The sequence below is a fragment of the Ixodes scapularis genome, unplaced genomic scaffold, assembly GCF_016920785.2.
Source record: "Ixodes scapularis isolate PalLabHiFi unplaced genomic scaffold, ASM1692078v2 PGA_scaffold0__279_contigs__length_252992795, whole genome shotgun sequence".
Taxonomy (NCBI): domain Eukaryota; kingdom Metazoa; phylum Arthropoda; class Arachnida; order Ixodida; family Ixodidae; genus Ixodes; species Ixodes scapularis.
This window is the reverse complement of record NW_024609835.1, coordinates 139,817,595-139,845,019: the sequence shown is the minus strand read 5'-3', so window position 1 is coordinate 139,845,019 and position 27,425 is coordinate 139,817,595. Positions and strand designations below refer to the sequence as shown.

General features: G+C 46.4%; 2 protein-coding genes across 2 annotated transcripts in view; one reads left to right on the top strand and one right to left on the bottom strand.

Moving 5' to 3' along the window:
* The window catches only part of LOC8051977 (protein piccolo), a 61,532-nt gene extending 50,727 nt beyond the window's left edge, over positions 1-10,805 (top strand). The window contains 2 exon segments of the mRNA XM_002434170.5: positions 1,959-9,876; positions 9,878-10,805. Coding sequence (XP_002434215.4) covers positions 1,959-9,876; positions 9,878-10,372 — 8,413 coding nt within the window. The 3' untranslated portion in view covers positions 10,373-10,805.
* A 377-nt stretch (positions 10,806-11,182) lies between these two features.
* LOC8051979 (ankyrin repeat and SOCS box protein 1) lies at positions 11,183-24,396 on the bottom strand. Its single transcript, XM_029985506.3, has 5 exons — positions 24,091-24,396; positions 23,269-23,489; positions 21,930-22,115; positions 12,791-12,953; positions 11,183-11,465 (listed from the first exon to the last, which is right to left on the bottom strand). Exons 1-5 carry the CDS (start codon positions 24,263-24,265, stop codon positions 11,302-11,304), a joined length of 909 nt encoding a protein of 302 aa, XP_029841366.3. The 5' UTR covers positions 24,266-24,396; the 3' UTR covers positions 11,183-11,301.
* Between the last annotated feature and the right edge of the window lie 3,029 nt (positions 24,397-27,425).

The following is a 27,425-nucleotide window of genomic DNA, read 5'->3' as shown; positions in this document are numbered from 1 at the left end:
GCTTTGCACCTCACCTTCTCTGATGCTCCATAGTACAAGCTGTGCTTGTACATTTGCATACTCGTCGACAGTGGCATTGCCAGAAACAGCTTATGGGGGGGAGGGGGGGCTGTTGGGGAACAGCTCGGTTACCTGGTTGTCCCAAGAATACAACAAAAGGATGTAATCCAATATTTGCAAAGAATGATCAATAAGTTTTGCCTCCTAAGCTGTAACCTTTTTATTCATTGATGAAATTGAAAGGTGTTACGTTCAAATTAGAGTTTGGAATCTCCTCTTTCATGGGAGCACATAACTTTTTAAATACACTCCCCACTGGTGGCGATGCACTTCCGCTACCGGTGCACTTCTCTCCACATGCCATCGTAGATGATTGAGGGTGGCTGTTGACGACACCATCGGTGCGCTGCATCGGTAACCTTGTCGTCAGACGCAAACCGTGTGCCCTTCAGATGTTCTTTTGTATTGGAAAGCAGCCAAAAGTCTCTTGGTGCGAGGTCGGGGCTGTAAGGTTAATCAGGCAAAACATCTTGGAACTGCAGCTCCTCCAGCTACTCAAAAGCAGCCCTCAATCATCTACGACGGCATACAGAGAGTAATGCACCGGTAGCGGTAGTGCACTGCCGCCAGTGGGGACTATATTGAAAAGTTATGTGCTCCTGGGAATGAGGAGATTCCAAACTTCTATTTGAATGTAACATCTTTCATTTCCATTATTGAATAAGAAAGTTACAGCCTAGGAGGCAAAACGTATTGATCACCCCTCATATATACAGTTATTAGCAACCATATGGACAGTCAACAAAAATAGCTTAAACCAGGGGTTCTCAAACTGGGTTCCGGGGAACACAGGCGTTCCACGAGCTGGCCTCATGGGTTCCGTGAACACCCAGATTGCAACCCCCCCTCCCCCCCTCCCTCCCCCCACGCCGCAGGCTGCGCGGAAGCACCATGCAAAGCGCCTTCATCTTACTTTGTACTGACATCGCAATTGATATGGTGGGGATATATGGGAAGCAACACAAGCAAAATTGCCCACAATTGTGCGTCTGTTGCATCTCAGTCGGCAAATATGGAAGGGGGGGTTCCGCGGCAGTTCTTGAGGCTTTCTGGGGTTTCGCGAGACCAAAAAGTTTGAGAACCCCTGGCTTAAACAAAGAACAATGTGACCTTTTAGAGAAATTGACGTAAAATATTGCTTTACCACAAAGTTTGGCCAAGATAATATTTCTTAGTAAATATTAGCATGAGCAACGCAACACCAGATAACTTATATCCATAGCTGCATACTGACATTTGCTTTGTGTCAGCGTTCCTGATCATTTGTTTACTATAGCAATTCATATTTGAGGAAAAATTGCTCAAGGTTACAATTTTAGAAAGGTGATGTCTTTCTGAAAATAGCCCATGAGCCACTTCAAGGACTGGAATATCACATAGCTTTCCAAGTTAAAGACCTCACCCACCCGGTTCTTTTGAAGTCAAATGAAACCACCCAGTAATATTATCTTTTCTAAATTTCATACCCAGAAACTTGACTCCAGTTTATTTATGCAGATATGGTATGCTTTAGAGTTTATTTATGCAGATATGGTATGCTTTAGAGTGTCTCTACTTGGCATCAATATAAAGTTAGCATAGTTTCCATAGTGTTCCAATGCTCTCAAAGCTACTCGTATGAGTGTGTGGCTTCGTTTGGCTTCTTCAGTTGAGAGCACGTGCAAATGAGACGCAACGTGAAACCACGTGCTCTCGCAGCAGTGCAGGGCTGCAGTACGGTGTAAAATATTCTAGCCTTGACAATTTAACACAAGAAAGTTGATGCCGAGCATAGTGAAGACGTTAACGAGAACTGGGAGGATTGTCATTGTGATTCTTCTATTCCTTGCTGGAAGAAGTTGTAGCAATACGACAATGTGATTGGAATGCTTGTTTTCTGCTATGCGTAACTAATGCAGAGGACCTACGGAGATGGGGACGGGCGAAAAGTTCAGAGGACGCTTCCAACAAATTGACTCATCCCAAAAGATCTATGACTGGCTCCGGTCCCCAAGTCGTGATCAAGACGATGACTCTGACAGTGATGAAAATGAAGAAGAGGTCAGCATGGATCAAGATGATGCAGGCAACATTACTGACTCCAGCAGCAGAGACCCTGTAGATACACAGAGCTCCACGGCAAGCTCCTCTGTCTGCACTGCGGCACCTGTCGCAGCACCTGTCGCAGCACCTGTCGCAGCACCTGTCGCAGCACCTGTCGCAGCACCTGTTGCAGCACCTGTTGCAGCACCTGTCTCAGAACCTGTCTCAGAACCCCCAACAACATTCTTTGAGACTGGAGTCATGTTCGAACTTCCTCCTCTGCCTGAGATTCCCCTCCCTGGTAATCCATCCACTTCTCCTGGACCTTTGACCTCAGAAGCCAAGCTAGATCCTGGCCAAGAAAAGTACTCCCCCGAAGATCCAACACCCATCCTGCCAGACCAGCAGCCTCCGGCGTTACCAGAGCCCCCTCCACTTGCCCCACCTCCACTGCCTCCATCCTTCTCTGGACTTGCTGGGCTAGCTGGATTTCCTGGACTTCCTGGGATGCCTGGAATTCCACTTCCTGGTCTTCTGGGTCTACCTGGACTGCCTGGATTACCGAGCTTCCCTGTGCCTCCTGGATTTCCTGGACTGCCTGGATTTCCTGGGCTCCCGGGACCACCTCTGCCTACAGGTTCTTCTGGGGCCCCTGGTCCTCCCAATATTATTGGTTCAAGTGACCCCCCTAGCCTCCAGATGCCCCCCATTCCACCTGTGCTGGCTGGCCTTGCTGGCCCTGTTGAACCTCCAAGAACTTTTGGATCTTCTGGGCCTCTTGCGGCTCCCGGACCTCCTGCGGCTCCCGGACCTCCTGCGGCTTCCGGACCTCCTGCGGCTTCCGGACCTCCTGCGGCTTCCGGACCTCCTGTCTTGTCTGCATCAACGATGAGTGGTGGTGCTTCTGGCCCTTCTGGACAACTCGGGTCTCCAACTCCTAAAAGTCCTACGACTGCCGAATCCCCTGCTACTCCCTTGCCAGAGCCGTCCAAATCAAAGCTGCTGCTTGGAAAGGCGTTGGCGAAGAAGCGGCTCATTGCTTTCTCTCTGACCTCCAAGCAACCACTCCAGAAAGCGCTAGAAGTGAAGAGAGCAGCCGCAGGAGCAGCGACAGGAGCAACGGCTTCCTCTTCAAAGTCAGCTGGAGGTGCTCTGTCTTTTAGTTTTGCCCGCAAGGCCCAGGGTAAAGTGGCGTCGGTGCCGATCAGCTTGTTCAAGGAGGAAGATGAGCAGACACCCGAGGAGGATGCGGCAAACTCCGCGGCCGCTCCTGCAGAGATTTCGGAGTCTGGGCCAGCCATTGAAGATTCGGACACCAAGAAGGAGGGGCAAGAGAACAAGCCATCGGAGGATGGGCCAGACAAGGACTTTTACCATGTGGCTCCTCCAGAGAAGCTCAAGGTGAAGCCCAAGTTTGAGTTTGTCAAATTTGTGAGAAGTGATCCGTTTGAGCTCAAGCTGCCTCCTGATGCCACTGAAGGAGTACCCGAAAAACCCAAAAGAGAGCAGGAAGCTAAGGTAGCAGGAGATGTCAAGAAGCAGAAGGTATTAGAAGGAAGTGATGGAGGAAAAGATGAGAAGCCAGCAAAGGAAGTGGATGAGGAGACAAAAAGAGAAGGGAAGAAGGAAAAGACGACAGTTGATGCCAAGAATGAGCAAAGGAAGCCCAGCAGGAGTCCTCCCATTAAAAAGAGGTCCAAGGAAAATAGAAGCAGGTCCCGCGAGAGAAAGAGGAGTGGGTCACGCGATAGAAAGGGCAACAGGTCTGCTGAGAAAAAAAGGAGCAGGTCTAAGGAGCGCAAGAAAAGCAGGTCTAGGGAGCCTCGAGGGATCCGTCCAAAGGACCAAAAACAAGGCCGCTCCAGAGAAGATCGTAGAAGTGGTTCTAAAGAGCGGCGGTCAGGCAGGGCACACGACCGCAGGAGAAGCAGGTCCAGGGAACGGAAGAGGAGCAGGTCGAGGGACAAGGAAAGAAAGGAACGCAAAAGAAGCCGCAGTAGAGAAGGAGGGAAGAAACGGAATCGAAGCACGGAGAGAAGGAGCCGCTCAAGAGAACGAGACAAGGGAAAGGATGGAGGGGACAGGCCAAAGAAGGACAGGCAAGAGGAGGACAAGAAGGTCAAGGAGAAGCACTCTAGCAGTGATGGGAAGAAAGGGGAGAAGGCGAGGGAGCACAGGGGCAACGCCGAAAGTCTTGGAACGAATGACTCAAAGAAAGAAGCAAAGCACACCAGCTCATTAAAGAGCCAAGAGGACAAGAAATCAAGCACCCCCACTGCCGACAAGCAAGTTACCAATGCCGGAGAAGCTTTTCGGGAGAAAAGAGCACAAGCAAGATCAAATGGCTCCCGTGACTTGCAGCCTATGTCTCCAAGGAGGGAGCTTTCAAAATCTGATAAAGAAGAACCCATTTTAAATCTGAGTTACGAAGACAGTCCTCTTGAAACATTTCGGGAGACAGACAGCACTTTCAGCGCAGACGGAGACTTGTGTCGGGATGGTTCAAGCAAGGTCTTGCTGGAGATCCTGGATGAAGAGTTTGATGACGTTGCTCTTGGCGGAATTTCTGACAGTCCGCATGTGAAGCAAAGCTCTGCCAGCCACGTGAAACAAGAAATCTCCACCCTGGCTGATTTGTTTGAGAAGGACATGTCTGCTGATGTTTGTCAACAAAAAGTGTCGAATCTTTCTGTTGAACCAAAACATAGTGCTACAAGAAAAGCTTCCTCGAATAAAGTCCCAACCTCCGTAGATAAAGCTGTTAAACAAGAGGAACCAAAAAGATTCAAGCAGGAGGCTTTAACAGAAAGCGGCACTGCAAAAGAAAAGGAAAGCAGAAGCCAGAATAAAAAAGTTGAAAAGGCAGAGGACTCCAGCAAAACCACAGCGTTGTCAAGCGATCCTTTTTTAGGGGAAAGAGAAGTCCTCTGCCATCAAAAGGGCATAGGGCTTCTAAAAAACACAAATGAAAACAATGAAATCGGAAATTATGCTTCGGACGTTGCACTAGTACCCAAAGATTTAAAAGCCGAGAAGCACACGAGCAGGTCTAGTGGGCAGGAGGTTTTGCCTGCTGTACAGGAGTGCAAATCTAAGCCAGTGGCCATCTCTGCCGATAAGGATGTGAATCTGCTGAAAAAGAAAAAAGCGAAGGCCTTGGTCAGGGCCTCGAAGAAAGGAGAGCAAGCAGGAAAAGCCTCCAAGAGCAAGCGAAAGCTGGAGGCCAGGAAAAAAAAGAAAAAAAGCAAGGTGAGCAGCTCGAGTAGCTCCTCTTCATCTTCCTCATCTTCAAGCTCCTCGAGAAGCAGCAGCAGTGGGTCCAGCAGTAGCAGCAGCAGCAGCAGCAGTTCCAAGGGAAGCTCAAGCAGCAGCAGTGACTCAGAGTCTGACGGCTCCAGTAGCTCTTCTTCCAGTTCTAGTTCCAGCAGCTCAAGCAGCTCATCGTCTTCATCTTCTTCTCCAGACTGCCCTCGTAAGCTGAAAAAGAAGAGGGAAAAGCTGAAACTGAGGTCGAAGATGCTCAAAGAGAAGATGGCTAGAATGGCAAAGAAGGCTGAGGCACCAAGGGTTTCCGCACAACCGTCGGCAGCTGAGATGCAAGAGGAGGCCAGGCAGGTCGCTGTGGATAGGGTAGCGAGCCTAGAGAGTCATTTCCTCTCGGAGATGTCGAGCAAGAAGGGCTGTCTACCTGCTTCCACTGCTATAGATAATGCCATTGACGTGGGTCCTTGCAAGCCTTCGTCTGCACCTGGCATTGATCATGCCGTGCAGTTACAAAGCAAAGAAGGTGTGGGTGTGAAAACCCTGAAGCCCACCGAAAAGAGCAGTCCCATTGCCCAGGAAAAACCTTTGCCTAAAAGTTCTACCAGCCATACTCATGCTTCAAAAAATTCTGGCTTGAAGTTGGAGAAGATGTCAAATTCTGAAAGTAAAGATGATGCTTGCTCCGTGAAACCACCTCCAAGGTATGCTGCTGAAACTTTAACAGAAGTCAAAGCAAATTTTGAAAGTAAGGATGATGCTTGCCACGTGAAACCACCTCCAAGGTATGCTGCTGAAGCTTTACCAGAAGTCAAAACTTCTACACCGAAGTCCGACGAGGTATTATCCAAAAGTCAAGAAGTTCAGCTGCCAAAACCCACGACCAAATGCACCTCTGAAAAACAATCAGATTCGGCGGGTTCTAATTCGAAATCGGCAAAGGTTGCCCTGGCTATCTCTAATGAAGATGTGCCACGCACAAAGTGTGCAATCACTAGCACCAATGATGGTCCTACCGCACCAACAAGTTCAAAGACGGGGAAGGTTGATAGCACTGACCACGGTGAAGATGCGAGAAACAACTACAGGAAAAAAGCTCGGTTGGACGAAAGTTTAAAAAAAAGGATCTCTGGTCCTAACGAAAGTAATGAAAGTAGTGGAACAAGTGAGCGCAAGAAAAGAAAGGATGCATCAACATCTTTTACTGAAGAGTGTGCAAGCCTACCCAAGAGAAAGAAAACCCCGGAGCAAGATCCTAAAGTTGCTAAAAAGTCTCGTAATTCTGGTAGTGGCCAGACCAACAAGCAGGTGTTGGGAAGCAAAACAGAAAAAGTGACTTCTGCACATAAAAGTTTGAATGTGCCAGAGAAACCATCTGGAACTAATACTAAAGCCAAGCTTTCATCTGAGGCAAAGAAAGAGGACAAGGAAAAGAAAACACAAAAGGAGAAAGAACAGCTGAGAAATGAAGCACTTGCAAAAGCTCGCAAGGATAGCGCCGAAGTCATCAAGGTGAAGTCGCTTGATCGCAAGAAGGAAATCAATTGGCCGATGTCCCTTATCAAGTACACCAACAGCAAACCCTTCATTTCATATGGATGCAACCCTGTGTATGGTAACATTCACAGTCTCGTCGTTGGAAAGAAAGATGCTCGTGAAGAGGCTTCATGTGTGGTGCAAAAAGCTGAAAAACCAAAACTGACACCTCGAGCAGTGTCTCCGGACCTAAAAGTCATGTCCGGGCTGCAAGCACTGCAATGCTTGTACGACAATGCGGACAGCCCAGATCAACCTGCGAGAAATGAGGACTCGGGGAGCGAAGTCGAAAAAATAGAGGAGCTCCCTATCCGAAAAGAGGTCAAGGCGAACATCCACGATGACATCAAGGTAAACAACAAAAAATCTACTGAAGAGAATATTTTGAAGTCAGTCTCAACACCTGTTGCTTTAGATGAGCCAAAACAAGAGATTGAGCCAGCCCAACCTTCAGACTCCATCAGGGACCCTGGCTTATCTTCAGACTTGGTGTCAGGTTTAAAAGACGAACTGGAACCACTTGAACAAGAGCAAAATGCTCTAGAGGAGTCTCTCCTTGTGGGGGAGCCCCCTGTTATAGAGGAAACCCCCCCTGTGGAGAAGGACCTTGTAGAGGACTCTCTTGTGGAGAATGACCCTCTTGCAAAGGAAGACCCTCTTGCAAAGGAAGACCCTCTTGTAAAGGAGGACCCTCGTGTAAAGGAGGACCCTCGTGTAAAGGAGGACCCTCTAGTAAAGGAGGACCCTCTAGTAAAGGAGGACCCTCTAGTAAAGGAGAACCCTCTTGTAAAGGAAGACCCTCCTGTAAAAGAGGACCCTCTCGTAGAGGAGGCCCCGCTCATAAAGGAAAACATTTTTGTAAAGGAAGACTCCGTTGTAGACGCCTTGCACCTTGATGGCAACTCCAAGAAGAGAGCCGTCTCTGTGGACACTAACACTGACAAGAAAATCATGGGTCACCCTTCAACTGCGCCAATGCAGCTTTCCGACGATGAGCAAGAAATGGCTGTGGTGTTGGATTCTGAACTGTCAATTGAAGAGAAAAGGTTCATCAAGTACAGCCGCAACATTCTCACCGATCGAACGACAGCTTTAGCGGCAACAGGTTTGCAAGATCATCGAAGTGCCTATGAAAGCCATCATTTTGCTGAAAATTGCCAGCCAGAAAAGGAGTTGCAAACACAGGCTACAACTGTACTCGAAGTGGACACGGCTGCATTGCCCAGTCCAGTCGCCATCCTCGGTCCTGTGCAGGCTACTGTTGCAGGGGTTGACAAAGACTTGACTTCGGAGTATGAAAAGTTCATGGAACAGCTGAATTTAGGTAGCTGCATCGAAGTGGAGGTTGCTCAGGAAGTCGAAGTTCCCTGCGAAGAGACCTTGATCATGGAGCCTGAACGTTCACCCGATGCTAGCTACATGGCTGAATGTGGCCCTAGTGTGGAATATCCTGTAGTGCAATCTAAGAATGCCAGTGCGCTAGGAACTGTTGTCACTGACACTTCGTTAGACAGTCCTGTAAAAGGAATGAAACAAGAAGCATTGTTGGCAGATGCTTCTAGGTTGGTGGCAACCTGCGAGATGGAAGAAAGAAGCATACTACCAAATGCAGCTCATTCCTCTTGCACAGCAGTGCCCTCTTTTCATCTTGCTCCCGTCACTGCACCTACTCCAGTCGTTCTTCCATCCTTGGAACCATTTTCCGCTCATCCTATCACTTCCACCCACATTCCTATTCTCGCCTCCGTTTCTGTTCCTGCTTGTACCGCTGCAGTTGTTCCATTGGCTACCCCCAGTGTACCTCCATCAGTCCAGCCTCGTGTCCCTGCTTCAACATCTCTGCCAACATCACTTCCCTCCTCGGTTCCAATCAAGGCCCCCTCCTTCTCTCTGCCTGGGCTGGCCATCCCACCTCCTGTTCCCGTTCCCGCTCCCATCCCCGTTCCTGTTCCTGCTCCTGTGCCAAGCCCCGTTCCCGTTCCAAGCACAACGACGTCCCAGACTGCGGCTGTGTCATCCAGAATGAGTGTCGCAGCTTCAGGCTCTGTACCAGTAATAACCTTGAAGAAATCGCACAGAAGAAAACATTGCGACACCGTTAAAGCGTCTAGCAGCGTGGAAGATATCCCTCGGCACACGCGAAAGGTCGCGATTGTGAGCACGGTTCAGCCTCCTCCGAGTAGCACCGCCACTGGCAAACCGGAAGCCACGCAGCAGCAGGTGTCGAGCAGCAAGAACATCTCGCGGCCAATTATCATCAAGGTGCAAGCAAACAAGGACATCCGCACCGAACAGATCCCAGATGCCCTCCGTGCTCCCACCTGCGAAAGCACGCAAGTCGTCGAGCAGCCATTGCCCGAAGTCTGGGACGAAGTCGAGATCCAGAACGAAGTCTGCGTGGAAGACAATGCCAGGTTCCAGCAATCTTCCGGAGACGACATGTTCGTCGCAGTCATGGATACGGAAGACATCTGCCTGGCAGCCGTAGAGGAAGTGGCCTGCTCTTCGTCGGACGACCTATCCTGCGTCTCCGCACCCTCCCCCTGCCTGCCAGACCTCGGAATGCCGGCGCCTCATGAGCCAGTCGAGGTGGAGGTCGTGGCGGATGTTGTGGCGGAAGAAGAGAGGGCTCCACCACCGCCCCCTCCTCCCCCCAAGTTCCTGCGACTCAAACCCCGCCGGAGCAAGACGGTGGAGCAGGCCCTACCGTCGCCGGTGAGCTCCTCCTCCGGCTGCGGAGAGGAGGACGAGGCGGGCGACGGCGACTCCCCTCCACCTCCCCCACCTCCCCCGGGACGACCCCCGGCCCCCGTCAAGTGTCTGGTGCTGCCCCCTCCCCCCGCCACGGGGATCCTGATCCCTGCGGGAAGGGGCTCTCTTTCGGGGGAGCCCAAGAAATCGGTGACGTTTGCCGACGGCATCCCCCCCGGCAGAGACCCCCCTGCCGACCAGAGCTCCTCGGGCGGTGCCCCCTCCCCACCCCCTCCGCCGCCCCCTCCCCCCCCGGGAGCGCAGGCACCGCACCAGGGTCAAGGTGATTATGCCCTCCTCCATCGTGGACAGGCTGCCGCCGCCCCCTCCACCCCCCAAGAAGGCCCCCGCAGCGACGGTCGTCGCGGCGACGCCATCTGCTGCACCAGCTCCCGTTGCCGTGGAGGCAGTAGGAGCTGCTTACGCGCAGTACGGAGTGCACTTGCCGCAACAGGCGGGCTATCCGGCTGCAGCGTACGCAGTCCCCTACAACAGCTACCCCGCGGGATATGCCGTGCCCTACGCCGCACACCTCGCACAACAGCAGGCGTACACGTACGTCGCTGCCACCCAGGCCTCCCATCATCCCCAACTGCAGCCTCAGCTTTACGCAAATGCCGCAACTGTTGCAAACGCCGCGACTGCAGTGTATTACCACCAGCAGCAGCAGATGATGCAGACGGTTCCCGTGCAAGCGCAGCAGCCACCACAGCCTCCGTTGCCTCCTCGACCCCCAACGTAGGCTTTTATATCTTTTTTCCCATCTCTCATTTCATCTCCGAGTGCGTGGCTCTGCTTTGGTTTCTCGGGTCCGCATTGAAAAAGGGGTCATAATGGGGTGTAATGAACTACTGTTTGTTTGTGGAAACAGTTTATAGAAATTGAGCCTCATACATGTGCACCATGTCATGGAAGGAAGGAATGCAGACAGGCATCTGAATGAGTGGATAGTTACTTAGTTGAGCTGGGACTGTTCACTGCTAGGATGAAACCATTGGTTCTCAAGTGCTGTTGCTTGATCGAGCTTCGATTGGGACTTGAAGGGAGGGCCTCCCGTGGGCCCCTTGCTCACTTCGGATATGGACTTTTTGTTGGAGCAGAGCTCTTTGTTGTCACTTGTGTAAATACTTGTTTTTGTGATCCATAGAATAAAGCGATGGTATTCTTGTCACCTACTCCGCTGCCTGCAAGTGTTACTTATGTAACCAAACATTGCATAATCTTTCCTCTTATGTTTTAGACATGTAAAAATTGAGGGAATGAGGATGAAAAAAGTGGCAGATCCTTCCGAGTGCATGTAGTCATAGTTTTATCTAGTACAAGACAGCACTTCTAAGTGCTTTGCGTATATCAACAGGGAAGTTTGAGTTTAGGCTCCTAGCAACTCAACAGTATAGCATTATGTTGCAGCTCTAAGTTCAATAAATACAAGTTCATAGCCTATCACACCTAGGGTCTAGAAAGCTATGCTTTGAACAGACTGGCAATGCTAGGTTTCTGATGCAAGCCAAACTGGCAACAATGGTCAAAGCATGCCAAGCAAGGGCTTGAATTCTTCTCTCTGTAATGAAATATTTTAATGATTGAACAGTATATTAGCTGTTTAAGGAATATTACCACAATATCCCCAAAGAAATTGAACACATCTGGAAGTCGGTTCATTCCTGCACATTAAAAAGCCATATACTCTAGCGCATTAGGAATAATGTCCATGTAAAATAGAAAGTTGGATAGTTTGATGGGCACTGGCAGTGTCTTCAGGTACTTGAGCCTTCGTTGCCCAACTGTCCTCCGTATGCCAAGTCTGCAGATGGACTGCAGTGATCTTGGTTTGTCTGCAATGAAATGGAAAGATATTGGATTTTCTGCTGGGGTAAAAAGGTGAACACCAGCACTACGGCTACATGTGACCATTTTCTCCCATGTGTGGGTACCAATTACAAGGCCACTAACCCAGACACCCAAGTCCTCATGTCACTGCAAAGCGCCTATTTGGGACATATTCTCGGATGATGGAATAATTCCTCATATGCAACACCGCCCTATGGTGCTCCCTAAAATGTGGGCTGGAGGAGTCTCATGCTAGAATGACATTTATTTTCGCAAAACGTGTCTAGGCTGCATTTTCCTTTTCAGCAGTTGCAACATGCATGCAAACACAGGGCGACTTCAAAATATTGGTTTTATGTACTTGGCTGAAATCAAAGGCAAATGCTACAAAACAAATGGTGAAGTGGCATTTTCAGTGACCAATAATTGTGCAGACTATCGTAGAAAAGGTTGGGAGACATAGAACATCCGTCTGAATGTATGTTAATGGAGCAGTAAAATGTAGCGCCTTATTTCGTTTTTAGAACAGCAGAAGACAGCTATTATTAATTTGCCACCTCCAAATAAAGTAAAAAAAGAAAGTTGGATGTTGGTGCTTTATATCGGGCAATGAAGACTACAAATGACACCCCAGAGATTTCCTGGGAAGGGGCGGCCCAGGGTTGTAGCCACACACATCTATCTCCGGAGTAGTGAGCAATAACCACAATGTCACAGGCAGTCCCCATCCTGCGAGGCCAACTCAAAGGATGATCCATCACCGAGGGATAACCCGCATTTATTAGTAGTTTGGGGAAATAAAGGCTTTCTCAATTAACACTCGTGTCTTGCTTACGAGAGACCATTCTTTTGCTGGAGAAAAATGTAGCTGTGAAGGGAAGGGCAACTACAGTCTTGCGTATGCTGCTGTTTTTCTAGGAACTGGGGCCTGTAAACGAAAGAAGGCATGTTCTGTACTTTATGGATGCAAACTACATTCTAGGCACTGGACAACTGCAGTAAAGACAAGTCATCCCTTTAACAACCTATCGCACTGTAGTCGCTGACAAGATGAGAACACAGAGGAGATCCTTCGGTTTCTAGACACCAGCTCGCCCTTTCCAACTTCGATGATGCTTCGGTACTTCTTGAGCCCCGAGCGTGCACGTGCATCCAAAGCACGGCGGAGGGCAAAGAGCGCGCGCTGAAGGCGGGGCATTTAAAAGAGACGCCCCGCCATTGTCGTCTAGGTGGTGGTAGGCGAGTCGTATTGTGAGCAGATCACGATTTAGATATTGTCCCTGTCAACACGTGCCAGGGCAGCTTGCTAGTGCCGTTAAAGAAACCTCACCCAGAAACTGCTGGAAGAGTATCTTGCAAGGGGCGTCCTGCGGAAGGTCCGTGGCCAAAAGTCCACGGACGTCTCGTTGCCAGAGGCGTCCCCCAAACTCTATGAACAGTACGCCGAAGCGGGTGGGGCACCGATGCTTCACGAGCACGTGGGACAGCGACACCTGCGGGACACGTCGGCATCCGTATACTGGCTACTGTACAAGGTCAGATGCTGTGCACCAGACGCAGACATTTGGAACTGCTGACAGGCTCAGCACCCATTATCGCCGACTTTTCTTCAGCCCGCCTAGATTTTAGATGCTGAGGTATACAGTTTGTGATAGAGTATTGTATGTTTATTGATGAAGTTCATCAATAGCAACATACTTTTCCAATAATATATCACGGGCAAAAAAACGAAACAGTCTGTTAAGGGGGGACACTGCCCAAGAGGGTCAACCATTGATCCTATAGCTTGTTATGAATCAAATTTACAGTATATACTGGCAGTTGCAAGGCACAATGCAGTGCAAAGTTTTATCTGTCGACATGAATTGTAAAATAAATTGTTTTTATCAGGAACACACAGACTTTGTTTAGGGCACCTACTGTTAGGAAACTAATGTACTACCCAACATTTTTCGACTTTAGATCTGCAGCAGAATGCCTGGAGAGTGCAACTGTGAAAGCAAGATTTCCAAGAAGTGATTTATTTTATGCTAACATTACAGTCAAAAATCAAATTTTTTGCCTTTCATGTCATTGACAAAATCTTAACATCTTTTATAAAAGACATCCACAAAGTCAAAAACCAATTCCACAGTGGCATTGTGCATGAAATTCCAGTTAGGAAAAAATAAGACATTTACAACTCCATCTAGGACCGAATGAGAGCGCAGCTCTTGAGGAGGAGGAGGGGAGCGTATGCCCCTCCTCCTCTCTTGAGGTATTTAGGTTTTGTGATATACCGTGCTAAACAATCTGAGAAAGATATATATTGTGTTATACTCTCTCACCGCTTGTCCGGTGAAAGGAAATATAGTTCTCACATCTGGAAGCTCCACAAGTTCTGCCGGTGATAAAAAACGGGACAGCAGGAGCAAGGCGGGAGAACGAGACAGCGTTAAAGTCAACGCTTTTACGAAGGACATGCTCCTTTCAATGTCGTCCTACTTGCTGTCGGCTCTGTTGAAGACTGCTGAATGTTTTTGATTTCTTCAGCATTAGTCTTGATCGTGCTCCCCTGAGATGGCAGAGCAGAACAGTGAGTGCACGTCCCTTGGGGCCAATGGGATGTTTTCCTGCACGACTGGTATGAAGTTCTTCTTTGTCTTGCATAAAATATTTGGCGAGTGCCATAGACGAGAGATACAGAGCTACCACGAGCAAGCCGTTGTCGACTTTGGCAGCACACAATTTACCAACTTTGTCTCGCAGGGCCACAGATCGATGGGTACAGCACAGACCTTTACCCGTGTAGATGGCCACTTGGATAACGAGTACACCACGTTTTCATACGTGCCTCTGTGATTTATTATGAATGGTGATATCACTTGCCTGCACAATGGGTAGCTGGCATCTCCACTCTCTCCTCATTTACTCCTCCTTGCCTCCTCATCCTCCTCCCCCTTCTCATCCTTCCCCTCCTCCTCATCCCTCCCGCATGGTGCATTATGGGAAACATCCCACAATGCAACGCGCAGGTCACGAGTGGACCCGCGCAGTGCATTATGGGACGCTTCTCATAATGCAGCGCACGGTTACGCCGCTCAAGCCGCAAACGGGCAACTAAGAGCTGCGCTCTAAAACAATCAGTGAGTCTTTTCTCTTATCCCATTAACAAGCTATAGTTTTCCTGAAGTGAAATTTATGCCAAGAAGTGTAATGGAGAAAAATGCATTCAAAGTGCTCCGACCCCTACCTTTCTTTTAGCATCGGTGGACCGAAAATAATTTATAAAAGATTAACTATGCAGTGTCAACTAATGAAACTTTCTGAGAATACTCTCTAGATGTTGGTAAAAGTGCTTTGTCAGTTAAACCCCCTTTAACAGGGTTTAACTGACAAAGCATGGTGGAAGTGGCCACATGGACACAATTTTTTGCTTTTTTTTGTATTTGGCAAATGGGTTGTATCTTGATTAGGGATGTCGCGAACCACCCTAGGTTCGATTTCGAAAGGTTTCGATATTTGCGAAGCGAATTCGATTTCGATATTTTCGTACCGACCGAGGTTCGATTTCGAAAAATTCGCAACTTTTGACCACAGCGGAGTTTCGAATTCGAAAATTTCGAAGCTTTCACGGTTTCTAAAATTTCGAATTCGAATATTTAGAATATTTTTTTACTTCAGGTTCGATAAATTAGAAGATTTCGAAATTCTTTGTAAAAAAAAAAAAAAAAAAAAATTCGAAAACTTTGAACGCTTCGAATTTTTATAGACATGAAGTTCGAAGATTTCGAATTTCTTTTTGCATAAAGTTCGAAAAGTTTGAAGGTTTCGATTCTTTTTTAATGCTAAATTTAAAAAAAAGAAAAAAAAACTTCGAAGATTTTGAATTTCTTTCTAATCCAAGTTTTCAAAGTTCGAAGTTCGATTTTCAAGTTTGTCCACAGTTTCAGTTTCAAATAATGTTTTCACGACTCACTGGTTTTCACAAAATCAAGTTTAGAAAAGTTAGGGTGTGATATCTAGATTCTGCGAAGTTGGTCAGGCAATTAAATGGGACGACGAGTGTCCTGGACGTGCTGGAATATTTGCCAGTGCAGAATTGTGACCGCCAGCCCCGGGGGGGGGGGGGGGGGGGGGGGGGGGGGGTCGTCTTTAACCTGCATTACGCAGTAGTGATTGCACGAACACACTGTTTTACGAGACTCATCCAGTTCGAAACGGCCAGGGGCGAGCAGGAGGTTGAGGCTCAGAAAAACCTTGATGCGACCTGGCAAACTAGCTTGCCACTCCTTGCACGCTGGTAGTAATCCGATCCGGTGAAGTTTGTAATTGTCCTGGAGGTTTATTTTCTGGGATGGAGGAATCGCCTCGCAAAAAGCACAAAAGCCGACACAACTCGAGGTCGAGGAGCGTTCTACCATACAAGTGGCGTCGGAAGAGGAAAAACGGGGGGAAAGAGGGTAGCGGGGGGGGGGGGGGGGGGGGGGGGGGGGGGGGGGGGGGGGGCGAGGGAGGCTTCAGCCTCCTTCTCCCCCTTGCAGGTATTTCGGACTGTTAAGGAAAACAATACGGGGAAAGAGGGCGTGGTCGAGCTTATTTTAATCTGAAATTATTTATGCACATGTGTAGCTACTGTCGCTCTTCACTGCATAAAAGGTTGCGTAGATGGTTATTGTTAGAAACTCGTTGTCAGAAGGCACTACTCGTCACATGCTTAGTGGTTCGGAAGTTCAAAGCTATGTCTTTTCGACCTAAACACCTGTGCCGATAGTAAAAAAATAAAAAAAAATAAATGCGGGAATAAAAAGCAGGAGAAAAAAAAAACTATCAAGAATTCGTCGGAAGTGTTCTATTCTTGCATATTCAGAGGTTTAGAACTTCGAAACAAGTTTCTTTTACCAAAATGTGTACAGGCTAAAAGAAACACGTCCCAGAAACGTGAAGCGAAAAAAAAAAAAAAAAAAGTTTTCTTTTAATGACGTGCTGAACTTGAACACTATTAGAAATCTTCTCCCATGAGTTAATTTATTCCTTAACGTGAAAAAACAATAAATATATTATTTTTTATTCTGCAGATGGCAACAATATGTACTGTCTGTGGTGTTAATTTAAATGCGATACCTTAAACAACTTAGACGAAAATAAATATCAAGTTTAAATCATAATTGCATGCAGATACATGTTTGGACATTTCTTCGAAACTCACGTTGAATAACAATAATCACATCTTAAGACGGCACTTACCTAGGCTATACATAGATCATTCTTAAAAAAAGTATAACATATCTACCATAAATAGCTCCGGCTGCAGCGTGCTTCAAATCTGGCACAAACGATAATCGTCAAAAACCCGTCGTCCTTCCTCGCCCTTTCGGGGATTTATTTCTTTAAACCTAAGCATGCCAGAACATTGAAATAAACGACATTGTCTTTCGTAAGGAACGCAGCACCGCATGTAAAAGTTCGAGAAAAAAAAATTATGAATGTACCCCACTACTTGAAATCAAATGAAACCGTCCGCCGGTCTTTCGAAGTTCGACGAACGTCGAACTTTTACCCTAAAAGTTCGAAGTTCGTCGAACTTCTGACTTTTCAGAATTCGAAAGTTCGAAACTTTTCTAATTCTCTTGATAAATAAGTTCGAAATTCATTGATTTTTTGGTCAGTCAAGTTCGAAAGTTCGACAAGCATCGAACCTTGCAGCGCAATAAGTTCGAAAGTTCGAAAAATATCAAATTTTTTAGCGTAATAAGTTTGACGGTTCGAAAAGCGTCGAACTTCTTAGCTTAACAAGTTCGAAAATTCGACCTCCGTCGAATTTTACGATATAGACAATTCGAAAAATCGAAATCTTTCGAACCTTTCGAACCGCTTGATTCGATCATCGAAACTTCGATTCGAAAAAAGTTCGCGGCATCCCTAATCTTGATGCATGTGCTCTTTGTTCATGTAACCCGGTACAGTTAAATTAATGACTCTGAGGACAAAAGTAATAAACTGACAAATAATGCAACAATAGTTCTTGAAATAGAGAATTGCTCCCAGGTACAAAATTTCACAGGTGAAAGAACTGGCAAAAATCTGTTGAACTACACAGTAAAACTAGCACGTATGTTCTCCCCCAGCTCCCTAATGCATTTGAATTTCAAAACAAATTTGTATAAAGTTTCTCACAGTTGTAAAACCTTATTTGTTCAGACACAAAGAAAAAGCATTCAACCTTCTAATTAGACTATACTTGTTTTCCCCTCAAGAACCGAAGTAAAAAAATGTATGGCTCCTCATGGAGCATTACTATATGAAGAATAAGAATATATATAGGTGCATTTTAGATTAGAAATATGTTATTTTATTAAGGGGGCGCTGGACCAAAAATCGCATTTCGGAAAACAATGCAGAATTGATAGGCAGGACGCTAGAAATCCCAAAACGTCGCTCATAAAGCGGTATCTCCAACAGATCGTCGTATTTTTGTACAAGAGAAGCACGCTCGCACAAGGCCGAAAAGACACGTGACCTCGCGATTCTCATTTCCTCCTCTTTTCGCTTTGACTCCGCGAGGGCGCGGAGAGGAAAGGGAGCGAGGCCATTTCTCCTCAACTTTTTTGCGATAAGATGACGTCAACATTCTCCCTCATTTGCTCCTTTATTTTTCAGAAATACGGCCATCCGTTCGAGGTATGGCTATATGAGTGATGTTTCATGGTTTATGGCGCCCTTTTAAACACTTCTGCAAGCTTATTTTGTGAAATCCGAAGTTCGGTTCAGCATCCCTTTAAGACATACACATTTCAAACGCCAAAAGCATCGCTTCTTCCTTCGACAGCCAAATCTTGTAAGAACTATCTTGTGCGGCGTATGAGCAATGTGCAAAACTTGCTTTCTTCTTGAGGTGAAAACGAGTGAAGTAATTGGAGCACAAAAAGGCTCGAGGTATACCTAAGCACTTCTTAGGAGTTGTGCACGCGAAAGCATGAATGTCGTTCTTGCGCACGTTCTCGTGAAGTGACCACGCCGCGCTCCGGAATATGCTCAAGCGGGTTCTCTGGGAGGCCCCGCCAGCCAAATGCTTCCTTTTCCTGGCGTTCTCTGGCGCGGGCACATAGCACCATAGTGTGGCTTTCATTGAAACCGACGCACCTCGGCCAATGGGAACCTCATTCTTTGAAACTATGACGCGTGCCAGCCAATGGGAGCCCTATCCATCAGATTTCGGCTTCACTTGGAGAGGGGAACTTATTTGGCTTGGCTTTTTGCACGGCTTCAAAGCTGGGAGCCTTCAGATCTTGGCTTCACTGAGCTCCATTGGGAGAGGGGAGTTTAGCTGCCGTTTGGCGCAGCAGCTGATGGCATCGGCTCACTCCATGGGACAGTTAATGCTTTTGCACTAAAATATGCTGGTTTGCAAAGCAGGATGGCATCCTGTTAATGAAAACATTTTTGTTTGTAAATTTGTAAACAATATGATTTAAATAATTTTGTCCGCCTTTTGGATAAAAATAGAACAGCAATTCGATCAGTAAAATTGGCACGTTGAATCCAGGCAAACATGAGACCAGAATGTCAAACCGGAACCGAATTGAACATTGGACGCAAACCATTATTTTTAGCCAAACCTAAATCTTTGCCATCTCGGAACTGAACCAGAAAAAATATAATGGTAACCGATTCAAAATGGTTCACAGTAATTTTTTTTTTCCTTTTTTGTTAATATCACGAAGTGAATACTTGAGAATAATAAATTGGCAGAGCTTGGTATTTACTTGTTGTCGACACCGTGACATCGCATGACATTGTGACATTGCATCGCGAGTCGCGTGAAACCGTGACATACTCGATTGTCACGAGCCCAAATCGAGTGCTCGGGTTCATGACAATCAGCATCGCCAAACATTTGGCTCGTGTTCACTCAAAGATGAGAATAGCCCAACTCTAACAATGTCTGAAGCTCAGCCCATGCTCTATGCTTTTTCAACTCCAGTGCATGACTATGATGAACACTGATGGTATAAAATTAGCGTCGCATCATGTGGCCGCTTGCTCTAATTGCAAGTTGAAGAGGGGAAAGCTGTTTCTTTCCTTTATCTTTTCTGTGTCTGGCATTGTGCAGAGAAAAAAAAAATGAATGGATATTTTTGCAAGTTACTAATGTCGGGCTGTAGTTCTTAGCGGTAATTACTGAAAACCCGAAAATTGTTGCACGACCCATTTTACATGAACATGTCATTGAGGCACCCTAACATGTTTTCGTTGTTTCCATACTGCCTCAGAAAGTTGTCCCCAAAAACGGAGCATTCAAAGGACTAAATGTGACTTATTGATTCGACGTTACATAGAACTACAAGTGTGTACGGGAGAGATACTTGAAAAGAAAAGCCTATAGTAGACAGCCGAACGTTGGCAGCCGCTCCAAGTCTTGCACGAGTGCCATTCTCAAGTTCTTCCTCAAGCTTTGACCACCTCAGTGTTTTGATTGCGTTTAAACTTGTTTTTCGTTGCAAAAAAAGAAAGCAATGGAGGATTACTTATAACAAGTGACACAAACATAATTGTTGAATTAACACCCCCAAACAAAGGAGAGAGTCCTTTGGGAATAGAAAGTATTCTCTGGAGGAGTGACGAGAAAAAGAAAAGGGGGAGGGGGCACTTTTAAAAACATACCGTGTTGTAAAGGTTCCTCTGCCCCTTCATCTTCGGCACAGACCAGAAAGTGTGGCCCTGGAAACTACTTTGTTTGCAAAAGCACTCTCCCTGGGAAGCGCATTTTCATAGCGGCAGACGCTTGCGCCGTTCCTCGCAGCGCTTCACCAAGCGAGAATAATTTGTGTCCCTCAAATACACGGCTTGCACTGAAAGCAAACCTTCTGCAGAGTGCATTCTGCAACACCGGTTTTGATTTTCTCAGCAAGAACAAATCGCAATGACCACCAGCATGTAGTGCGATGACGTCACGTGTAAACCATGTTTAGTTTTTTGGTGAAATGCGATGTTCGCAACACTAGCGAAAGCAGATTGCAAGAACTTGTCCTAAAACTTTAGCAAGATTTTGAAAATATTACTTTTAGCTCAGCTGCGTCGTCATCATATATATTGTGAAACATATTTTGTAAACTATACTTCATGATATATATATATGGGGACGAGGTGCCCATTTTATGATTTTATGCAACATTATATCAAGAGCAGAACCAGGATTTAATTTTTAATACTGCGACGCAAAGTTGAACCAATCACGGGTATTTTAGGCAACCTACTTCACTTCGTGACCACCTTTCGATTCAGGTAAATTATATGTGACTGAGGCAAACAAATGGATGTTGAGTCGTATCAATACGACGTTTTGCATGTTAATTTTTTTTTTTTTTACCGTTGCGTCGAAATCAATGCAATTTCTTATTTTTGGTGCTTGAAAATAAAAGTGGATGAATGATAAAAAAAAATCTAGTTTTACGGCAGAAATAGCGCCTATTGCAAAACAAAGCAGGGAATATATTCTCAATTCAGCGGTTTCAACCGTTATTTTTGCTTCCCGGAACTGAACCGAAAGCTGTGAACCAAAACCCAAGCCGATGAAAATTTTGGTTTGACGCTCTGCATGAGACTGACCATTCACAACATGAGCACTACAATTTAATTACAAAATAAAAGTCAGCTCTGATTACCAAAAGGCAAATGGTAGTGTCCTCTGAGCACCATCCAATGCACCCCTTACAAGAAAGACGCAAATGACCTACACCTTATAGTCTCCAGTAGAACCGGACTTGGTGCAAAAAAGGGTTTTCTTTCGACAAGCTCTTCCTACAAAGCCCTCCATGCTTTCCACTTTAGCAGAGCAAATGCTAGAGAGGAGGCGGTCGCCAGTCATGGGGAACAGAGAACTTTGTGGGAGGGACTTATCCTGCTTTCCTTAAAGGGACACTGACAGGGTATTTATGCTCGTCAAGATTTTTATTTGTACTTAACATTCGAGAGCGCAACTACCCAGAACAGAATTTACGGCTTGAAGTTTGTTTTCTTTCCGCCCGAAAACTGCCGATCGAGAACTGGTTGGTTTGAGTCGCGCTCACTCTCTTCTCCGTGGTCATGTGCCGTTTTCTATGGTTTAGACATGACCACCAAAGATAATTAAAGTTGTGGGTCATCGAAGGCAAACACCCAATATTAAAAATGAAACAAAATATGACGCCTATTTTTCGTGGCTTCTAAAAAGCTGCAAATACGTCACTTGAAGAAGAAAGAAAGTTGCACAGTAACGTGACTTACCGCAACACTCTCCTCCTCTATATTTCTTCTTCCTCCCCAGTCTGGTTTCGGCTTCAAGCAGTTGCGTTTTTTTACTTTATTAAAAATATGTGACGCTGTAGCCAAATATTGATTGGGTGGTCTTCTGAGACCATAATAAATTGCCTAACAAAACAAAAGAAAAACTTTGGGGGTGTCAGTGTCCCTTTAATGATTCTGCAACAATTGGTAGAAACCTTTAAGACCTTTGCATACAGCCCTGTGGGCACTGAAGGGCAGATGTGGCGCAAGTCTGGCTCTGCCCCGTTGAGCAGCAGGGTGCTGTAGCAATGGAAGTGGTGATAGATGGCACTGATGTGCAGTGGCAGCCCAGGGGCGCAGCCCAGCAGTCTGTGCTCCACCTCTGTGTCTGCTCCAGCTGCTAGAAGAAGCTGCAGAAAAAAAGCGAGTTTGCTGAGTTCCTGCCATGAAGGCGTACCACATTTACAGGCCTAAACTGCCTTGGTCAATGTTAGCTGTGATCACCGAGTGGCAATATAAGTGTAGGATGAGGGGGTTGTGCCAAACTGCTTCGATACGTAAATGTTATGTTGCATTAGTCCCATATAATATCCTCAAAAAATGTTTTTAACTCGTAATTCTTTTTTTTTAACCTTAGTGCATATTTTCTGCTGCTGGTGCCTGCCAGTCCTATTCCTCTTGAAAAATCACGAGTTTTGTCTTGCATGAGAGAAACCTTTTAAACTACCTCATGCTTAGAAAAAGCCTATAATAGGGTGCTTTCATGTGACGTTAATCTGCCATCTTTTTGTTGGATTTGAGTATGGTGAGGCTTAAATAGATATGGGAAGGGGAAGAGGCTGACCTGTGCACCTATCACCCCTAGAGCACTACGATTAGAGTGGTGTGGAAAGAATTATATGTGAACACTTGCTGCCTGCAAATACCGTGCAGGAAATAAGAGCAAAAAAATGCAACACAACTTTCATTTGCCATAACTAAGTCGTCAGTGTGGACACGGTGCACCATTACTACAACTGGGAGTATTCACTGCTGATTGCGAGATAATGGTGAGCTTCCACAGCACTTCCTAGCATTCCATACCATCAAGAGTCCTTAACAGTGAGCTCGTTCTGTGTATGTGCTGAGAACAGCATGCTCAAACATGGCGTCCGGTGAATATGGGTCCGTATCGTTTTGTCAAAACAAGTTTCGTGGAGGCATGTTTTGTGGACATTTCATGGACACGCATATCAACACCGTGGCATTTCGTGGGAAGTTCACGGACGGATGCTCTTGCAACATTTTTTTTTTCTATGTGCATAATTAAATTTGGAAACCACTAAATGAATGCGCATAATTCACTGAGGCATGTTTACCTAAGCCACAAGCACCCTCTCTTCTCCCTCCTCCCCGTAAACCAGCCAAGACACAGAAGTGTTGCGAAAACAGCAAATTGTATTCAACGAAACAAACTCGGGAAGAATGAAACGTCGCATGTTGATATAACAATCTGTCAATGAAACATTCTTTGGCAAACTGATTGCCAGAGGGTGAATACCCCCATAGGTGTTGACGAATTACCTTAACGCCTTCAACGTAGCCAATCTGTGCAGCGATGTACAGGGGTGTGCTCCTGTTGCCAGGGTCTCCGTTGGGGTTTGCCCCTGCCTTAATGAGGGCACTGGCACAGTCGGTGTACTTCTTCTGGATGGCTATCAGCAGCGGGGTCTGTGCCTTGATGTCCGGCAGATCCACAGCGGCATTGTGCCTCAAGAGGTAACGGACGCAGGTGCTGTGACCCCCTTCAGCAAAGAGACGTCAACAGGTTACTGGGCCACATCACGGCGAATTTCGAACGTTATGTGTGCTGTCATTAGCCGCAGGGCTTTTAATCCAGATTAATCGGTCAAAAGACAAAGGCGTACGAGGTTCTAAAGCGTTAGGGGAATAATGAAGACTGGATGAAGGCAAGCTGGTAAATTTGGGAGGCACTCACTTGATCGAATAACATTTTAGTGAACGCCCACGTTTCACCGAATGACACTTTAAAGAATAGTCGGACGCCGCGAAGCGGCGTTTTCGGGTGGGCCAAATGGGTTCACATTTTTCTAATGAGCCGCCGCAGACTGTCGCCACGAAGCCGCGTAAAGCGCAGCGCGGCGGATGGGTTAACGCGCGCCCCGGTTATTCGCTAAAACGTCGATTCGCTCAAATGTCGCTGTTCGCTAAAATGTCATTCGCTCATGTGATATGGGTTTGGTTAACCGCTTCGGCGGCGGCCGATTATTCGCTAAAGTGTCATTCGGTAAAACGTCGGCGTTCGCTAAAATGTCATTCGATCGAGTGGGTGCCTCCCGTTGGAAAGATCCATCTGTGATGCACCGACAGATGTTTAATACTCACGCGTAACGGCCAGTCTGAGAGGCGATGCACCAAACGGCCGTACTCGCCGGTTGATCTCAGAAGGGCAACATTTAATAAGCTCTCGAATCTGCTCAATGGAGCCTTCGTAAGCTGCAGCGTGAATACGCGTATCTCCATCTTCTGTATCAATAATAAATTCGGAAACGTCGTTCATTAAACTCTGCGGTTCGTTTAACGAATATGTGCGGAATCGGGTAGATATCCCGACCAAAATAGAACAAACGAACGGGCACGCGCGTCGCGCCGTGGAGCGTGGCCGGCTGATTTTTGTGTCCGCGCCGCGTTCCGCTGTGTCCACCGATAAATTTTAATATATATATATATATATATATATATATATATATATATATATATATATACATACATATATATATATATGTTTCCAATATTTTGGCATCTATAAAGCAAAGTCTTTTTACCACTTAAAACAAAAATTATAAAAAACCGAAACCAAAACCAACTAGAGCAGGAGTTCAAAAACGTGCAAGAAAAATGTCATTTTATTTAACGACAAACGACAAACAACGACAAGACAAACATTTGCCATTCGGCTTCTAAAGGGTTCTTCATTTGCCTCGTTTTAGTGGTGGCAGATGTCAAACCCGATATGCGCTCTTCTATGCGCGGAGCAAGGAGGGCGCGGAGGCAAAGTTTTCCAGAGATTCACAGAGTCTCTTATTTTAGCCAGAGCCGTGATTTTAGCCAGGGTAATCCTCTAGTTCACTTTAGCCAGGGCGTGCACCCGACTCAGAAAGCGAGCTTGACATGTTCTCTGGACCAACCTAGAGCACTACCGCGTGTCCCAAATAGCGCAAATAGCGGCCAGGCTCTTTAAATCGACCGCAAAAATCGGTTTCTTAAGCTACCGTGTTATGATTTTGTACAGCGTTGGCCACAGGTGGTGCATTTTTTCTATAGAATTCGCAAAGAGCGAACTTGCCCAGGAAAAAGTAAAAAAAAAAGAGGCTTAACTAAGTTACCGGTCTTCAAGCCATGGGCACCCTATGGTTTGAAGACCGGTGGCTTCGCAGCATTTCCGAGAAAAAATGCACTACCTGTGGCCAACGCTGCACAAAATCGTAACGCGATGGTTAAGAAACCAATTTTTGCGGTCGATTTAAAGAGCCTGGCCGCTAATTTTGAGAAGGCAATTTCCAAGACAACAGCGTTTGAAGCAGACGCGATTTGTGTACGAAGCGGAGATGGACTTTCTTGGTTAACATAGCCGCCCAGGCAATAATAAATAAAAAATAAAAAAAAAAAGTTTTTACATGACACACAACTTAACACGAATTATTCTAAAATGTCCCTTTATTATAACAAAAACTATTGCCGTTCCATACATCCCTACAATATTGAAGAAACAATAATTTTCTCACGTTCCCATTTTCTTACCACAGTTGTAAGCTCCGGGCGTTCGCCGCTAGTCGCCGAGATAGAAGGCATTCTACATAGATTGCGCTACTCTAGGGTGCCTCAATGTGCGTCTGTCACAAGGTGAAGACACCCATAGTTGTATTGAAAACTGCCTGCGCGTGCCAAATGGGCCTTAAAATGGTGCCAAAGCACCGGGCAGAGCTAAGTGCTCCCCGAATGAGACCGAAGTGCATGCATTCTGGGGACAGAGATGGCCGAGATGCACCACCCTAAGACAGACAAGGCGCCTGTACGTGTATGAGGGCTACTCTGCTCCAAAGGAGCTATATAGTGCACTAGACCAACCAGAAGCCCGAAAAAATCCCCTAGCGGTGGTGGCGAAAAACAGTTTTAATCATAGGTATGGTTTTAATAAGTGCGTAAGAGTTAACTGTAGTAACCCTTCATGGTTGAAAATAAGGTGCAGGTGATGTTTTGATTATGATCATGCAGAAAGATGTAAGAAACGAATGTGCCGCTCAAACTCTGTTTTGCTTTTGGACGGAGCACGACTGCTTGGACGGCAGATTTTCTGCCCTCAGCGCCTGGCGTACGGCTTACGTCGATCGTTCCGCTAGTCGTGCTCTTCCTCCATGATTTTGGATGACCGTGATTGAACCATCACGTGCACCATATTTTCAGTCACCGAGAGTTAATCCGACGCGCTTATTAATTATGTTTCTCGCGATTACCGCCAAGCTATTATTTCCGGCTTCTGGCTGGTCACATTCGAATTTGTGAGGATGCCCTGGAGCACGCCCAGCACGCTTTTGGCCAATGGCGCCTCCTCATTTGTCTCCAATGAATGGCCAAACTCTCATCTCTGGTTATCCCCAAGACGACTTGAAGGCAGCAGCCTAAGCGCCAATGTAAACGTGATAGTGAACTTCCGAAGACAGCGCACTCAGACGACGCACTATGGCGCCATTTAATTGGCTCACTTGGATCGTGGCATCAGCTGTGGTCCCAGTTATAGCAAACCTCTGAAGACAGCGCGCTCCCTGATGACGCACTTTTGGTGTTGTTTCATTGTCACCTCTCGTGTCGCCGACGTATTTTCATACTTTTCGTGCCGCCACCGTGTTTTCGCTTAAGGACTTTGAAGATCGACTTGAACAATAAGACATCTAAGGCTTTCGACTTAATAACAGAGGCGCGTGTTAACCCGCTTACGCCGCTTCGTGGCGGTAGTCTGCGGCGGCTCATCACACAAATGTTAACCCACTTGGCCCACCCGTAAACGCCGCTTCGCGGCGGCCGACTATTCGCTAAAGTATTTTTCAATGAAAATTCGGCGTTCGCTAAAACGTCGTTTGACCAACTGAGTGCCACCCAGGTGAATCGATCTGAAACCGCTGAAACCTGAAACCACCCGAAACCACGACCAACTGAAACAACGTGCAACATGATTGTGCTATATGTTGTTAGGTCAATGAAAGCTCAACAAACTCGACTTTCTGGGCTTCATAAAAAGCATTTTTCAGAGATATTATGTAATATGTTAAGATAAAAATTCTATTAACAAGAGTTCACATATTTAGTACTGTACTAATTAAAAAGAAAACATTTCACAAAACAACATTTCTAAAATTTGACAAGTTTCTTATTACAGTCTGGCAACACTAAAAAGTAGAACTACTTCAAACTTTAGTGAAAGGTCGAAGGTTTGACAAACCAGTCGAACCTTGAGGTTCGACAAAAGTTTGCGACATCCCTAATCGCAATGGTCATGGCAGGGTGCGGTGTGCTGTAGTAAGTTACAGTTCAAGAAGGTAGGGCGAGGGAAAGGAAGGCTGGGGAGGAAGAAGCAGACGGAACGCTGGGGAGGAGAGGGGGAAAATCCTCGTCTCCAGCATTTTCTTTGTTTCCTCCTTCCTTTCCCTTGTCGGACTTCAATG

Bases quoted from the DNA above. Each gene is read 5' to 3' on its own strand.
- LOC8051979 (XM_029985506.3), bottom strand. From the start codon at position 24,265: ATGAACGACGTTTCCGAATTTATTATTGATACAGAAGATGGAGATACG. The intron at 23,490-24,090 runs GTGAGTATTAAA...TCTTTGCTGAAG, and splicing joins TCTCAGACTGGCCGTTACGC to GGGGTCACAGCACCTGCGTC. The intron at 22,116-23,268 runs GTAATTCGTCAA...TTTTTTCTGCAG, and splicing joins GCTACGTTGAAGGCGTTAAG to CTTCTTCTAGCAGCTGGAGC.